Genomic DNA, 17,986 nt, shown 5'->3' on the forward strand with positions numbered 1-17,986 from the left:
TGTTCCCATCTGTGACCATGGACTGATAGCAAGCTCAGAATGACAGGGACTCAGAAGTTACACAGGCTCCTTTGCTAAATATGAATAGATATGGGCCCTGGGTCAGGTGAATGGGGTAACATTGTATTTATATTCCTAAAAAAAAAAAAAAAAAAAAAAAACCACTCTTCATACTTTATTACAGAAAAATCTTGCACATGGTCCGGGAGGTGGCGCAGTGGATAACATTGGGCTCTCAAGCATGAGGTCTCAAGTTCAATCCCTGGATTCACATGTACCAGAGTGTTGTCTGGCTCTCTCTCACTCCTATCATTTCTCATGAATAAATACATAAAATAGTCTTTAAAAAAAAAGAAAAATCTTGCATGATTTACTTTTCACCAGTCTGTTCTGGTATGCTTCTGATGATATCAGAATCACCTGGATCAATGATGACCAATGTGCAGACTCTGTAGTATTTTCCACATGCTGTGCCTAATTCAATATTATTGCCACTGCAGTGATGGACACCAGTTGTGGCCAATCAATTTCTGATTTCCTAAAGCAGGGTAGCTGTTGGCAAGGATGACCAGTTTGGATTTCCTTTGTCTGATCATCTTCAGAGTCTGTTTGTATCCCAGCACTTGTATCCCAAGTGCTTCCCACTTTTCATAACCAGCTAGAGCCTCGAGTTGATTGACTCCAGCAACTTTTTCGTCTTCTTTGCGGCCACCATCTTTCTGCCTTAGGTGTGGGACAGCCTCCAACCAAGAGCAGCTGCCATGATGGCTGGGGAGAGAGAAAGGCCTATTTATATATTCTATTCAAGTTTGGGTGCTACTCTCTGCCCTAATCCAGCTTTCTACTTCTGTTCTTATCTCTGACATCATCTTCACTGACAATATTTTTTTGATTTTTTTTTATTATTGACTTAATTACGATTGACATGTCCATTTGACAAGAGGGGTACAATTCCACACAATTCCCACCACCAGAGTTCCGCACCCCATTCCCTCTCCTTCACTGGCAGCTTCCTATTCTTTATCCCTCTGGGAGTATGGACCCAGGATCACTGTGGGGTGCAGAAGGTGGAAGGTCTGGCTTCTGTAATTGCTTCTCTGCTGGATATAGGCATTTGGCAGGTTAATCCATAACCCCAGCCTGTTTCTGCCTTTCCCTTTTGGGAAGGGGTCTGGAGAGATGAGATTCCAGCACACACTGGTGAGGTTGACTGCCCAGGGAAATCAGGTTGGTGTCATGGTAGTATCTGCAACTTGATGGCTGAAAAGCATTAAGATATGAAGAAAAAAAAAAGAAATAAAAGTTTAATAATCAGGAACCTAATGGTAAGAATAGAACAGATGAGATTTGGGGTCTCCATTTTCGAAAAAGTTAGGAAGTCTATTTTAGGTATATTCCAAGGGGCTGTTGGAGAGTGGGCCCACTGCCCGGGAAGTCCAGGCCATTATTTCTATGAGGTCTAAGTGGGTCGACCCCAGGTTCTCCCCGCCTCTGGTCGAGAAAATGGCAGGTTACCCTGACCTCATGAACTAATGACAGATGGCTCCTTCAGACGGGGGCTACCTTTATGCACATGTCCCTCCTCTCCCCTTAAAACAAAGGCCATGAATCTGTACATTGTGTATGGCCAAACTTGAAAACCATCACAAATGTCCTGTTACTCAACTGCTTCCCCCCCGCCCCAAGTGCCTGTAATTTACCCCTGGGGAAAATTGCATTGTGAGCTTGTGATCAAACCTTGTACGGTAACTCTTCACTTGTGATCACATAGTTTGTAGGTGAAAATGTGACTATGCATTGTGTTGCTTTGTGTTTGGGTTAATGATTGCCTTAACCTTCTCCCTGTGCAATGAGCATATCTGCTTACTTTCAATAAATGAGTTGCCCACTTCTCTGAGGCCTCTCTCGGAGCTGGGTGAGTCTGGCGTAATTGTTGCTTCTCTTTGCACGTCGCCCCCAACACGCAGAGCCACCCCAGGACTCTCAGGGGGCCACTCTGACCTCTGTAACCAAATGGCCAGGGAGGCGGGGGACCCAGAGCAACAGCCTGCAAGGGGCCCATGACTTTCCTAATTTTTTCCAGAGCTTGACAGAAAACATGTAGGTGGACTAAAGGTAATATTTCAGGTGACAGCATGTTAGCTACCATGCTCAAGCAAAAATTACTGAAGTCATGGGCACCTAGGATCATACCTAAAATAGACTTCCTTGCTCCTTACCACCCTAAAGTCCGGATTCTCATGCCATGTGCACTTAACCTACTGCGCTACTGCCCGAGCCCCAAAAGTCCCTATTCTCATCTGCTCTATTCCTACTTTTTGGTTTCTGTTTATTAAATATTTTGTCCTGCTTTATATCTTACTACTTTCAGACTCCAAGTTGTAGGCACTACTGTATGATTCCATCCTGAACTCACTTGCCCGATGGCCTCACCAATGTGTCCCAGAACCTCACCTCTCCAGAGCTGTACCCCACTAGGGAAAGATAGAAACAGGTTAATGATATGGATTGACCTGCTAATGCCCATGTCCAGAAGAGAAGCAATTACAGAAGCCATATCACCTACCTTCTGCACCCCAAAAAAGAGTTTTGGTCCATACTCCCAGAGGGGAGACAAATTTTAGGGGAAATTGACCATAGGGCTTTGAATCCCAATTCCATCAGGAACCTGAGAGAGAAGAGGAAAAAGGAAGGATACTCAGAAGTAGTAATAGATGTAGTTGTGTCTCAGAAAAGAAGAGAAGGCAGGACCATAGGGGGAGAAATAGGTATATATCTCTACATCTATCTCTATCTGTAGAGACACTTATAGAAGTAATAGCCAACCCATATCTCTGACCTTTGGAGAAATACTGCAGTTTCCAATGGGAGGAATGGGGGACACAGAAATCTGGTGATGGTAACATCATGGAATTATGTCCCTATTATCTTATGGTTTTGTAAATGAAATCACTAATTAAAAGTTAATTAAAAATACTATTAAAATGTGTTAACTATGATGGTGATAGCTACTATTTAGAGTTCTCAGAGGGAGCCAGACGATAGTGCAGCTGGTTAAGTGTCATTCTGCGTCGCAGAGGAGAGAGAGAGGAGGTCCGGAGCGAAGAGGGAACACAAATCTTTATTTGCTCTGGCACAACACAAATCTTTATTTGCTCTGGCACCTCAGAGTTGGGTGCGAAAGAAGCAGGTTGAGCCATGTGGAGGTAGCGAAAATGGCCGCCTCATGCAGTAACCTTTCCTGCATCTAAACACTGAAGTGAAGCGCCAACAAGAGAGAGAGGTGCAGAAGAAGAAGGGCTTTTATAGGAGTAGCTTTCGTGAGAATGGGAAGGGGGAGGAGTAACCATAACACTCCAGGATAGGATAATAACTCTCCTGAGAATGGGAGGTGGGAGGAGTAACCAAAGCACTCCAAATATCACCGGGAAATAGACAATGCCCTGAGGGCACAACATGGTGGAACAGGCACTCCGAGAATGTCCCAACTCTCGAGGGAACTAGCAGTAGCCTGAGGGGACAACATGGCAGGTGTGACTGCATCTGCACAATTTCCCAGCAGTTAAGTGCACATGGTAGTGAAGTGCAAGGACTGCCACAAGGATCCTGGTTGGAAGCCCCAGCTCCCTACCTACAGTGGGGTCACTTCACAAGTGGTGAAGCAGGTCTGCAGGTGTCTATCTTTCTCTCCCCTTTTCTGTCTTCCCCTCCTCTCTCAATTGCTCTCTGTCCTATCAAATGACAGCAATAACAAGAATTGCAACCACAACAAGGGCAATAAAAATGGGTGGATGGACCTCAGGAGTAGTGGATTCATAGTACAGGCACCAATCCCCAGCAATAACCCTGGAGACAAAAAAAAAAAAAAAAAAAACTAGAGTGTTCCAACATACTGACAAATTATTTTGAGAACATGTAGGTAACATAGTATGTAGTTCAGGTAGTACCTAGGGAGAGGTTGCTCACTGGCTAGAGTGCAGGACTTGCACACCTGAGACTATGGAGTCCACCCACAACACTGCATATGCCAGAGAAGAGCAGTGCTCTTGTTTCTCCCTCATACAGTAAGTAGAGAAATCTTTATTTATCTTATTTTTTAATGTACTGCTTATAATACTTTTAGTTTTTAAAAGATTTGTTTATTCTTCTATAGACGGTGAGAAAGAAAAGGGGAGTGAGAAAGGCACAGAGAAGAGACTCCTGCAGCACTGTCCTACCACTTGTGAAACTTTGCCCCTGCAGCTGCGGGCTGGGGCCTTGAACCTGAGTCCTTAGGCATGGTAACATGTGCGCTCAACTATCTGTGTCACCTCCTGGCCTCACATTTACTTATTTCTAGAGCATGTATTACTTGTTATCTCCCAGCTACCAAGTTAGGACCAGGAGCTACAAAAGACAAGATATGTATAGTCCTGACACAAGATGTCTGGAGGCCAGCAGGAATAAACTTTGTTTTTTCCTTCTGCAGAGCTGGATCCTTTCACATGATAATTCCACCACTCCGACTGACTAACTTTTTTCATTGAGATAGAGAGGAGAGAAAGAGGACAAGACAAACACGGTAGCTCCAGAGGTTCCCCAGTGCTGTGGCACTCGTACATGGTGATAGGACTCAACCTGCTGCACACATGGCAAAGCAAGCACCCAACCCAGTGAGCTGTCTCTCAGCTCCAGAAGACTTTGTTTTCTTTCTTTTTAAATTTTTTTTATTATCTTTATTTTATTTATTTATTTATTTGATGGAAACAGCCAGAAATCGAGACAGAAGGGAGAGATAGAGAGGGAGAGAGACAGAGAGACACCTGCAGCACTGCCCCACCACTTGGGAAGCTTTCCCACTGCAGGTGTGGACTGAGGGCTTGAACCCAGGTCCTTTTGCACTGTATCATGTGCACTCAACCAGGTGCGCCAACACCCGACCCCTCTCTTCTTTATTTTTTTTAATTATTATTTTTTAAATTTTTATTATCTTTATTTATTTATTGGATAGAGACAGTCATTCATCAAGAGGAAGGGGGAGAGAAAGAAAGAGGCAGAAAGAAACCTGCAACCCTGCTTCACCACTGGCAAAGCTTTCCCCCTGCAGGTGGGGACCTGGGGCTCGAACCTGCATCCTTGAGCATTGCAATATGTGCTCCACCAGGCGCGTCACCACCCGGCCCCTTCTTTTCTTTTTTCTTTTCTCTTCTCTTCTTTTCTGTTGTTGTTGTGTCCAGGTGTCGGGCTGCACCGCGGAGAAGAGAGAGAGAGGAGGTCTGGAACAAGTGGGGTACACAAATCTTTATTATAGGATGGGGGGTGGCTCAGGCCACGTGGAGTCAGCCGACAATGGCCGTCCCCACTACCTCACCACGCAGAGAGAGAGAGAGAGGGCGACCCAAAGGAGCCCAGAGAGGGGGGGGGGCAGAGGGGAGGGTGAGGGGGCTTTTATTGGGCGACAACCAGGGGTGACAAGTGGGGGCAGGATTGGTTGAAGGGGCACTCCTAGGATAATGCGGGGCATGGTAAAAACTGGGGGCGGAGACTGCATCAGAATAATTCCTCAGCATCACTTTTCTTTTCTTTTCTTTCATATTTTTTCTTTCCTTCCTCCCTCCTTCCCTTCCTTCCTTCCTTCTTTAAGGAGTGAAAATGTTGTAGGCTCTGACATAAAAGTTTGTTGTTGTGAGAAGGGGCAGAATGAAGGAATGATTACTTCAGGTAAAAAAAAAAAAAAAAAAAAAAAAAGAACAGAGATTGTGATGTCTCATCAGAATGTTACAAAGTGAGGAAGTGGTGTGAACAGAACAGGAAGGAATAGAAAGGCATCCGTTTGCTAAGGCTGCCATCACAAATACAACAGATCAGTTAGTTTAAACAATGAAATGTATGTGCTCACATTCTAGAGGACTGAACAGGGCTGCCTTATTTAAGCTTTGCCTTTTGGCTTGGAGAGGGCCATACTCTGTCTTCACATGGTCTTTCCTCTGTGTTTGCCTCTGTCCTAATCTGTCCATAGAAGGACACCAGTCATATTCAATTAGGGCTCACCTAACTACTTCATATTTTTGTTGTTTTGTCTTCATCATCATCACTGGGGCTCATCATCCTGTATCTTGAATTTTCAGATACAGAGGGACAGAAAGAGAGAAAGGTACCACAACACTGAAGCTTCCTTGTAATGCAGTGAGGACCAAACTCAAGCCTGGTTTGCGTGCATAATAATGGTACACTATCTGGGCTGGGCAGGGGTGCACTCAGTTTAAGTGCACATATCACCGGGTTCAAGCCTCATCTCCCCATCTGCAGGGAGGACGCTTCATGAGCAGTGAAGCAGGTCTGCAGGTGTCTTTCCCGCTCCCTCTCTATATCCTTCTCCTCTCTTAATTTCTCTCAGTCCTACCCAATAAAATTGAAAAATGGCCTCCAGGAGCAGTGGATTTGTAGTGCCAGCACTAAGCCCTACCAAGCCTGGAGGTAGAAAAAAATGAAAAAAAAAAAAAAAAAGGCACACTATCCAAGTGAATTATCTTGCTTGTCCATGACCTCATTTTTAGCATAACTACTTCTTAAAAACCCTGCTTTCAAGTACAGCAACATTTCAAAGTATTGAGAAATTAAGACTACAACATATGTAGGGGGCAGGTGGTGGCACACCTGGTTGAGTGTACATGCTGCCATGCACAAGGGCCCAGGTTTAAGCCCCCAGTCCACAAGTGCAGAGAAAAAGCTTTGTGAGTGGTAAAGCAGTGCTGCAGGTGTGGCTCTACTTTCTTCCCTTCTGTCTCCCTCTTTCCTCTTGATTATCTTGATTTCTCACTGTCTCAATCCAACAAAAATAATTAAAAAAAATTTTTTAAAAGACTCCAATATATGGATTTGACTATGGGGGCACAATTCAGATCAAAAGAGGGTTAGAAGGGTAATAAGATAATCCAGAAAATAGGGCATAGACTATATTAGAAGGTTATTGGATGGGAGTCAGGCAGTAGCGCAGCGGGTTAAGCATATGTGGCGCAAAGCACAAGGACTGTTGGAAGGATCCCGGTTCAAGCTCCTGGCTCCCCACCTGCAGGGGAGTCACTTCACAGGTGGTGAAGCAGGTCTGTAGGTGTCTGTCTTTCTCTCCCCATCTCTGTCTTCCCCTCCTCTCTCCATTTCTCTCTGTCCTATCCAAAAACAATGACATCAATAATAACTACAACAATAAAACAAGGGCAACAAAAGGGAATAAATAAATATTTTTTTAAAAAGCATTCAGCTCAAAAACTCTTTCCTTGTGGCACAGCAGAAGACAACACACTTTTATAATATGTTTGTGTGTGTGTGTGTGTGTGTGTAAAGAAGGTTATTGGATGAACTTGTATTTCTGTATGAAAGATGATAAAAGCATGAACAAGGAAAACAAAGACCTTCAAAGAAGTCATCAGGAAAACTGGCCTGAGGTTGGTCCACAGTACCATTTTAAAATTCATCCCTGACCCCTCAACAGAGGTCTGACATCACACATGTTACTCAGAAGGCACAATGACCTTCTCGAAGTTTCTGATCATGCCATGTTTTTGGTTTTTTTTTTTTTTTCCTTCTCAAGACCAAGGTTGTGTACCTGCTCTCTCTTCCCTCTCAACAGAAACATTCATTTCTCTGTCTTTAACCAGCTGAATAACTCTTCTGGTAGATGTAGTAAATATTACCTTCCCTACAAAGCTCCAACTTTCTCTGCCAGAGTCAACCACTCTCCTGGACCTACAGGAGTCCTCCATGAAGACTTTCTCACATAGCACTGGTTATTTGACAATGTACACATTTGCCAACTTTGAAAATGCATAGACTCCTTGTTGGCCAAGACTGATTTCCTCTCTTTGTTCCTAAGAGTCTGATGATGACTAGCAAATCAATAGTATTCACTTAGTATTTCATGAATACATGAGAATGAAGGTCTTTGATACCATCAAGAGAGTGGTCATGTCTGATCTTCCTCTGTAATATCTCTTTTTAACTGAAACATGAGCAAGAGACTAAAGCAAAAGTCATATTTTCCATATTTGGGGCTAAACCTCCCTTATAAAAAGAAACAAGATATTTTCATAAACCAGCAAGGAAAATTCCAGGGGGAAAGGCAGGCAAATCAGCAGAGTTTCCAATCTGTCACCACTTTAATCCATCTTGTAAATCACTTCCAGTTTAATTTTAAAGGACAAAACACCACTGTCTTCATGGTAGCTGGACTGCATTTTACCCATACAGTGCACTGTCCTCCCAGCAGAAATATATGTTCATAGTCAAAGATACTCTAAACCGTCTCAAGACCATGACAATAGATACATTTCAGATTCCAAACCTAAGTTTTCTATGAGTTGGCCACAGTCATTCTCTTCTGACATAGTCTCCCCCTCTTGTCTTTAAACTTGAGTTCATTTCTCAAACTGTTCTCAAATTCGTGCTCATTTTCTTGCCTTTGTGTGTCTCGAGTGATCAAGTTGCTCCTGAACTACTTGGAACACTCTTTAATATGTTATAACATTTACAGTACTTCTTCTTCTTCTAGCGTTTGCCTCGGCTAGGGAGGATCGTCAGTTTCCCCAATGAATGGGTACTCACGAGATGCACCACGGGAAGGTCGATCCAATGCATCCCATTTACAGTACTGATACAAAAGAATCACATCCACTATGAGAAACATGATTGAGACCTCTGGTTTTTTCCCCTTACATCTTCTATGGCTTCTTATAATATTGTAACCTTCCATTTATATACTTTCCTCAAACTTGGGAGCTACTCTCTGCCCTAATACATCTTTCTAGTCCTAATCTTAACTCTGACACCATTTTCCTAGACAATACTATTAGTTCACCTGCATGTTAGCTATCAGGCTCAGACAAAAAATACTAAAGTCATGGATCCCTTAGAATATACCTAAAATAGACTTCCTAGCTTCTTCCATCATGAAGACCACGAATCTCATTTGCTATACTTTTACCTTAAGGTTCCTCATTATTAAACACATTGTTAGTCTTTATATTGTACCACCTTTTTACCACCATGTTGAAGATGCTACTAGGATTTTATCCTGACTTCCCTGGGCAGATGACCTCATCAATGTGTCCTGGAAACTCCCCTCCCCAGAGACCTATCCTATTAGGGAAAGGTCAAAACAGGTTGGGGACCTGCCAACATCCATGTCCAGTGGAGAAGCAATTACAGAAGCCAGGACTCCCATCTTCTTCATTCCATAAAAATTTTTGGCAGGGGTAGATAACATAAAGGTTATGCAAAGAGACTCTCATGCCTGAGGCTCTGAAATCCCAGGTTCAATTCCCCCACCCTACCATAAGCCAGAGCTGAGTAGTGCTCTGGTTTTTCTGCGTATTTCTCTCTCATCATCTTTCTCAAAAATACAAAAAGTAAAATACTTCAAAATTTAAAAAATAATTGGTGCATACTTCCAGAGGTGTAAAGAATAGGGAACCTTCTGGGGCAGAAGTAGATGGTTATGCAAAGAGACTCTCAAGCCTGAGGCTCTGAAGTCCCAGGTTCAGTCCCCTGCACCACCATAAACTAGAGCTGAGCAGTGGTCTGGCAAAAAACAAAACAAAACAGGGAACCTTCCAATGGAGAGGATAGGATACAGAACTCTGGTGGTGGGAATTGTACCTTTCTTACCCCACAATTTTGTTAATCATTATTAAATCACTAATAAAAAATACTGTAATCTTCCATTAGTTATATCACATCTGTCAGCGAACACAACTCTTAAAATACTTTCTAGGGAGGTGGGCAGTGGCACAGTGGCTTAAGCACACGTGGTGCGAAATTTGAGGACCTGTGTAAGGATCCCAGTTCGAGCCCCCAGCTCCCCACCAGCAGGGGGGTCGTTTCACAAGTAGGTCTGCAGGTTCCTTATCTTTCTCTCCCCCTCTGTCTTCCCCTCCTCGCTCCATTTCTCTCTATCCTATCCAAAAACAACAGCAATGACAATAATAATAATAACCACAATGATAAAAACAAAGGCAACAAGGAAAATAAACAAATAAATGAAAAAGTCTTTAAAAAATAATTCTCTGTCTCACACATTTATTGATTCATTTCACTGTTCCCTTTCTAATAAAATTCCTTAAAAATATGTTTATAGGTGTTGCTTTACTTCCTCTTCCATCTTTTGCACTTATTTCATGTTTTATTCCACCACTCACTGAAACTACTCTTATCAATGTCACCAGTAATCTGTGCGTTTTCAAAAGCCATTAGATAATACTCAAGTCTCTTTGAGGTTGGACTGTTGCACACACTGCAGGGGTCTTGCTTTCTCTCTCCTTATTTCCCCTTTTCCTGTTGATGTGTGTATGTGTCTTTATCCAATATGAATAAAATTAAACTATTAAAATAACTAAAGACCTTAAAAAAAATACCCAAGTCTCCATTGAACTAACTCCACCATGTACCACAGTTCATTATTCTTTGATGCTTGAACTACACTCCTCCTTTGGCACCTGGGACTCTACTTGCTCTTGTTCCCCTTCCTTCCTTCCTTCCTTCCTTCCTTCCTTCCTTCCTTCCTTCCTTCCTTCCTTCCTTCTTTCCTTCCTTCCTTCCTTTGTTTCTCTCACTTCCAGGGTTATTGCTGGGGCTTGTCGTCAGCACTAGGAATCTACTGCTCCTATCAGCCATTTTTTTTTCCATTTTACTGAATAGGACAGAGAGAAATTGAGAGAGGAAGGGGAGATAGAGAGGGAGAGAGAAAGATAGATACCTGCAACCCTGCTTCGCAGCTTGTGAAGCGACTCCCCTGCAAGTGAGAAGATGGGGGCTTGAGCGAGTTATGCTTCTTTTTCTTTTCTTTCTTTCTTTCTTTTTTTTTTTTTTAACCAGAGCACTGCTCAGCTCTGGCTTATGGTGGAGCGGGGGACTGAACCTGGGACTTGACAGAGCCTCAGACATGAGAGTCTGTTCACATAACCATTATGCTATCTACCCCCACCCGCGGGTTACGTTTTGTAACCATGTGCGCTTAACTACCTGCACCACAGTCCTACCCAAGCCCCTTTCTCTCTATAACCTATTAGCCAGTCTCTTTCCAGCATGTTATCTCAATTTTGATTGCCTCGAACTCTCCAAATTGAAATGCTTGAGATTTATCCCTCTTTATTTGCTTTCCAAACCTACACTCTGATTTCATCCAGTCTCATTGTTTTAAAATTTGTCAGTTGGTTGACCAGATTAATTTCTTATCTCTAGCTCTTAGATAGTAGTGACTCACACACACCACTAATAGGTAACTCCATTTAGATATCTAATATACACACCAAACCTAATAAGCACAAAGCTAAACTTTTGATTTTTCTCCTCTAAAACATGCATCTATAACATTTCCTCATCTTAGTAAACCACATTGTCTAGATCTTAAGAGTCTTCTCTGACACTTCTTTATTGAATCCATTAGCATGCTTTGTTACTTCTCTATTCAAAACATACTCAGAATTTTCATATATACTCAACAATACCACTGTTCTTTAACACTATCATCTTTAGTTTGAATTTGTAATAGCCAAATCCGGAAGCAACCTCGGTGTCCAACAACAAATGAGTGGCTGAAAAAGTTGTGGACTATATACAGTGGAATATTACTCAGCTATTAAGAATGATGAGAGAGATAAATATTCCAGTGAAATAAAATATTCCAGTGAAATAATTCACCTGAGTAGTGTACTGTTTTGCCATGTGTTCAACCCAGGTTCAAATCAAACCCAGCTTCCTTAAAAGAAGTTTCGGTGCAGTGGCCTTTTTCACCCTCTTCCTCTAATTAATTAACTAATTAATTAGTAAATAATTCATCTATATGACATATTACATGATTTACATAGTATTATATATTTATATGAATTACTAAATAATTTTAATAATTAATTAAAGCTGGGGAGATAGTACAGTGGTTATGCAAAAGACTTTTATGCCTTAGGCTCTGCGGTCCTAGGTTCAATTCCCCAATACAAAAGCTGAGCAGTATTCTAGCTAGTAAAGAAGAAAGGGAGAGGGGCTCCAGCGGTAGCGCAGCGGGTTAAACGCACATGGCACAAAGCGCAATGACCAGAGTAAGAATCCCGGTTTGAGCCCCGGCTCCCCACCTCAGGGAAGTTGCTTCACAGGCGGTGAAGCAGGTCTGAGGTGTCTTTCTCCCTCTCTGTCTTCCCTCCTCTCTCCATTTCTCCCTGTTCTGCCCAACAACGAACGACATCAACAAGAACAATAATAACCACAACAAGGCTACAACAACAAGGGGAACAAAGGGGGGGGGGGGAATGGCCTCCAGGAGCAGTGGATTCATGGTGCAGACACCGAGCCCAGAAATAACCCTGGAGGCAAAAAAAAAAAAAAAAAAAGAAGAAGAAGAAGAAAGGGAGAAAGAAAAATAGAAAGGAGAGAGAGAGAAGGAAAAAGAGAGAAAGTGAGAGAGAGAGAGAGAGAGAGAGAGAAAATTGGGGGGGCGGGTGAGGGAGAGACAGAAACAATCATGGATAATCCAAGATTGATTGGTTTGAGATACTGAAGCGGGGTAGTTGTCATTTACTGAGATGGGTTAGAGTGCAAAAGTAGCAGGTTTCAGTGAGCCACATAGGAGAAATTTGGATTTGGACAATTAACGCAACTGTGTATGTGTGAATCTGGGGTTTACTTAAAGTGTATGTTGAATTATGAATTGGGAGTTGTCATTATAGACTAATATCACTAAGTGCATTGGCTAAACCTGAGCATCAACTAAGAAAACAGACTTCAGAGCTCTCAGAATAGAATCCACAATCCATACTTTTGTTTTAATTGGTGCTTAATCTCACTCTCCAGCCACAGAGTTTTTGTTGTTGTTGTTTTTAATACGTAAATGTTTTCCTGTTTCATGGTGTTTGTTTTTGCTGTAGTTTGCACAAGGGATATGGAACTATATACCCAGGGTCTAATTCTGATCACCTCATTCTCTTCCTACAACTCTCAAATTGGTACTAAAGTTACTCTAACTGCCCTAACTCCTAATGTCCTTTACCCTAACCACATAAGCCCACCCCCGCCAAATTACGTCCCTTACTATAATTCGAATTTTTCATTTCTGTCCAGAAACCCATCTCACCATACTCTAGCAAAAGTCTATAAAACCATTAATTTATACCAAATAAAAGCTCAGATACTATTCCTTGTACCTAAGTCCCTGAAGAGCAAGGTCCTTATGATCTTATTCTGTGCCGCATCTCAAAACATTGCACATCGTCCAAACAATCGCTCGTTTTCAATATTCAAAAATGGAAAAGACTGAAGGAGCCTTACAAACTTGGAAACAGAATACAACGAGTCGGCCGGTCCTCCTAGTCCTAGAGTGGCCGGGAGTCAGGGCGGGGCCGTACGCACGCGTTACTGTTCCCTCAGCGCTGAGGTCTAAACCCCGCCCCTTTAGCCGCCGATTAGGACACCGTACATGCGCGGTACAGCGCGTGTCTGTTCTTTTGTCGCGCGCTGTCAATAAAGTTTTAGCGAACACAGCTCTCCTTTTCCTGGTCAAGATGGCGGAGTACGACCTGACTACTCGCATCGCGCACTTTTTGGATCGGCATTTAGTCTTTCCGTTGCTTGAATTTCTCTCGGTGAAGGAGGTGAGCGGGACTTTGAACGCGGGAAGGGTGCGGGGGCGCGGTAAGCGGCAGCACGAGGCCCAATGGAGGCGGCGGCGGCCGCGGGCCTGACACGTGTGAGCGGCCGGGAGTCTGGGCCCGGGTCCGGCGGGAAGGGCTGCCGGGGTCACGTCACCCGGGGAGCAGCGAGCTACCGGCTTCACTTCTCCTCGACATTTGTTATTTTCTTACTGTTACTGCGCGGAGACAGAGATGGGGAGGGAGACACCTGCAGCCCTGCTTTACCACTTGTGATTTGCCTTTTTAGTATTTTGTTATTGGGTAGAGACAGAGACATGGGGAGACAGGAAGGAGACACCAGCAGCCCTGCTTTACCACTGGTGACTTGACTTCACTTTTTAATTATTTATTATTGGCTAGAGACAGACGTGCGGAAACAGGAGAGACACCTGCAGCGTTGCTTCATCACTTGTAACTAGGCTTCACTTTTTAAAAATATTTGTTATTTACCTATTGGGTAGAAACAGAGATGGGGAGAGAGAAAAGAGGGAGAGACAGCTGTAGCCCTGCTTCATTCATCTCTTTGACTTAGCTTCACTGTTTGATATATATGTGTGTGTGTATATATTTATTATTGGATAGACGGAGATTGGCAGAGACACCTACAGCCCTGCTTTACACTTGTGACTTGACTTTTTAATATTTATCTATTATTGGGTGGAGACAGATATGGGGAGGCAGGAGGGAGACACCTGCAACCCTGCTTCACCACTTGTGACTTGACTTATTTATTTATTGGATAGAGACATAAGGGGAGAGAGCGACAGCTGTAGCCCTGCTTCACCACTGGTGACTAGGCTCTAGATTTTGAATATTTGTTATTTACATATTGGGTAAAAACAGATGGGGGGAGAGAGCTGTAGCTCTGCTTCACCTCTTGTGACTTAAGCTTCACTGTTTGATTTTTATTTATTTATTATTGGATAGAGACAGATTGGCAGAGAGAGACACCTGCAGCCCTGCTTTACACTTGTGACTTGGCTTCACTTTTTAATGTTTATTATGTATTTATTATTGGGGAGAGACAGAGACGGGGAGAGAGAAGAGAGACAGCTGTAAAGTAACCTTGCTTCACCATTTGGGACTTGGCTTCACTTTTTTAAAAAATTTCTTTATTGGGGAATTAATGTTTTACATTCTACGGTAAATACAGTAGTTTGTACATGCAGAGCATGTCCCAGTTTTCCATATAACAATACAACCCCCACTAGGTCCTCTGTCATCCTTCTTGGACCTGTATTCCCCAGAGTCTTTTACTTTGGTGCAATACCCCAATTCCAGTTCAGGTTCTACTTGTGTTTTCTTTTCTGATCTTGTTTTTCAACTTCTGCCTGAGAGTGAGATCATCCCATATTCATCATCCTGTTTCTCACTTATTTCACTTAACATGAATTTTTCAAGGTCCATCCAAGATCGGCTGAAACATGAATTTTTCAAGGTCCATCCAAGATGGGCTGAAAGTGGTGAAGTCACCATTTTTTTATAGCTGAGTAGTTAGTATTCCATTGTGTATATAGACCACAACTTGCTCAGCCACTCATCTGTTGTTGGACACCTGGGTTGCTTCCAGGTTTTGGCTATTACAAATTGTGCTGCCAAGAACATATGTGTACACAGATCTTTTTGGATGGGTGTGTTGGATTCCTTAGGATATATCCCCAGGAGAGGAATTGCAGGATCATAGGGTAGGTCCCTTTCTAGCCTTCTGAGAGTTCTCCAGACTGTTCTCCACATAGGTTGGACCAATTGACATTCCCACCAGCAGTGCAGGAGGGCTCCTTTGACCCCACAACCTCTCCAGCATTTGTTGCTGTTATCTTTTCTGATGTATGACATTCTCACAGGAGTGAAGTGGCATCTCATTGTTGTCTTTATTTTGGCTTCACTTTTTGAGGTACCTGCTCCTGGTGGACTTTTGTAACAAAAGATGATGCCCTTCTTAATTGTAGAAACGCAACTTGTAAAAGCAAAGCCAGGGGGGGCTGGTGGTGGCGCATCTGGTTGAGCACACGTTACATGTGCGAGGACCTAAGTTCAAGCCCCTAGTCCCTACCTGCAGGGGAATGCTTGGCAAGAAGTAAAACAGTGCTGTAGGTGTCTTTCTGTCTCTCTTCCTATTACCATCCCTCTCAAATTTCTATATCTCTATCCAATAAATAAAGATTTTTTAAAAAAGCAAAACCAGGAAAAGGACGAGGATTGACGTGTATTTTTGCCTGTTAGATCAGGTTGCTCGCTCCTTTGTATTTTTTTTTCTATGTGTATCAATTCTCTAGATTGCACATATGAGTGAAACCATTTGGTAGCTGTCTTCCATCTCTTGACTTATTTCACTGTGCATAATCACCTCCAATTCCATCTGTTTTTGTCCAAAGGACACAATACCATCTTTTTTGATTGCAGAGTAGGATTCCATGGAATATATATCCCATAACTTCCTTAGCCAGTCATCTGTTGATGGGTATCTAGGCTGCTTCCACACTTTGGCCATTGTGAATAATGCAGGTGTGAACATAGGGCTGTGTATGTCCCTTTGAATTAGTGTTTGAGTGTCCACTGGATAAATGCCTAAGAGTGGTATTGCTGGATCATAAAAGTAATTCCATTTTTATTTGTTTAAAGACTCCATATGATCTTCCAAGAGGGCTGCACCAGTTTGCATTCCCACCAGCAGTGTAGTAGAGTCCCTTTTTTGCCATAACCTGCTGAACACCTGTCATTTCTTGATATGGTGATGTAAGTCATTCTCTCACATATGAGATACAATCTCAGCATGGGTTTAATTTGCATTTCTTCCTGTATCTGTATCTCTTCTTTAGAACACTCATTCTTTGGCCCACTTTTTTATTGGGCTGTTTTGTAGATCTGTAGATATTTGATGTCAGTTGCTTATTGGATGTATGATTTGCAAATGTAGTCTCCCATTTACTGGGTTGCCTGTAAATGATCCTTGATCCTGATGCCTGATCTTTGTGTAGTTTGCTTTTGATGTGTAGAAACTTTTTAGTTTCGTGGAATCTCGTTTATTTACTCTTGTTTTCATTTCCCATGCCCATGGGGTTGAGTCTCCAAATACTTCTTTGATGTTAAGCTTCTGCAAAGTTTCAGTGATGCTTTCTTCTATCAGATTTAGAGTTTCTAGTGTAATATCCACATCTTTGATCCATTTTAATTTGACCTTAGTGTTAGGTGGTGATGTCATGCAGCTGTCCAGTTTTCCCAGCACTATTTGTTGAAGAGATCCCCTTTAGCCCCATTGTCATGTACTAGGTGAACTTCCTATGTGTGTGTTCACTTCTGGGCTCTCAGCCCTGATCCAAGTGCCCGTTTTTATTCTAGTGTCATGCTGTTTTGGTTACTATTGCTTTGGTAGTATAAACTGAAGTTGGGGATCATGATAGAATTCCATACATTACCCCCTCCTTTTTTTTTTTTTTTCTAGAAATACTTTGGCTTTTCATGGCTTTTTGAGGTTTCTCACACAAAGTGGTTTTCCACAAGTGGTTCAATTTTCCTGAAAAATGCTGCTGGGATCTTGATAGGGATCGCATTGAAATAGATTGCCTTTTGTAGGATGACTATTTTAATAGTGCTTATTCTTCTAGCCCAGGAATAAGACATTTCCTGTATTTCTGTGTGTCCTCTTTTTTCTTGTAACAATACCCTGTAGTTTTTATTGTAAAGGTCTTTCACCTCCTTTATGAGAGTCACCCAAACTTTTACCTTTTTGGTTCAATTGTAAATGGGATTTAGTCTTTTATATTTGTTTTCTCTGAATCCTTGTTTTCATACAGAAATGCCACAGATTTATGTTGATTTTGGATCCTGCTGTTTTACTGAACTTTTAAATTATTCTCAGTAGCTTTTTAGTGGACTCTCTGGGGTTCTCTAGGTATATTCTTATGTCACCAGCAAATAGTACTAGTTTGAATTCTTTCCAATATATATATATACCTTTAATATCTCTTTATTGTCTGATTACAGTGGTGAGGCAATAAATACGAAATAAAAAAAAAAACCTTTGAATTCTGGGTCAGTGTTATACTTGTGAATGCTCTCTTTTGGGCTAAGGTAACATGTATGAAAAATAGGAGTGAGACAGCCAGTTGAGATTTTTTTAGGAAGGAGTAAAGACCAAGTACAAAATAGGTGTGGAAAACCCAACTGACACTGAAAATCAGATGGTGATGGTCATTCATAGAGGGAGAAGGCATGATGGAAGCTTACTGGAATAGAGTGGACATTTATTGAAACATGCTTTAAGTTAAGTGTGAGTAATGAAGAGAATTGATCATTGGATAAAAACAGAAATTATTTATAGTTGTCCTTAGCTC

At 42.2% G+C, this 17,986-nt stretch overlaps 1 protein-coding gene, 1 long non-coding RNA gene and 1 pseudogene across 2 annotated transcripts in view; 1 reads left to right on the top strand and 2 right to left on the bottom strand.

Annotated features, from left to right (window-relative positions):
* Positions 1–358: 358 nt before the first annotated feature.
* On the bottom strand, positions 359–715 carry LOC103114546 (large ribosomal subunit protein eL30-like; annotated as a pseudogene).
* A 26-nt stretch (positions 716–741) lies between these two features.
* LOC132539856 (uncharacterized) lies at positions 742–13,387 on the bottom strand. The gene is made up of 3 exons (XR_009551122.1): positions 13,291–13,387; positions 2,567–2,668; positions 742–1,260 (listed from the first exon to the last, which is right to left on the bottom strand). It is a non-coding gene; the product is annotated as an uncharacterized LOC132539856 (long non-coding RNA).
* Positions 13,388–13,435: 48 nt separating this feature from the next.
* EIF3E (eukaryotic translation initiation factor 3 subunit E) overlaps positions 13,436–17,986 on the top strand; it is a 47,465-nt gene continuing 42,914 nt past the window's right edge. Inside the window, exon 1 of the mRNA XM_007524236.3 lies at positions 13,436–13,613. Coding sequence (XP_007524298.1) covers positions 13,524–13,613 — 90 coding nt within the window. The 5' untranslated portion in view covers positions 13,436–13,523. The remainder of the gene's footprint in view (positions 13,614–17,986) is intronic.

The sequence above is a fragment of the Erinaceus europaeus genome, chromosome 1 (genome assembly GCF_950295315.1).
Source record: "Erinaceus europaeus chromosome 1, mEriEur2.1, whole genome shotgun sequence".
NCBI lineage: Eukaryota > Metazoa > Chordata > Mammalia > Eulipotyphla > Erinaceidae > Erinaceus > Erinaceus europaeus.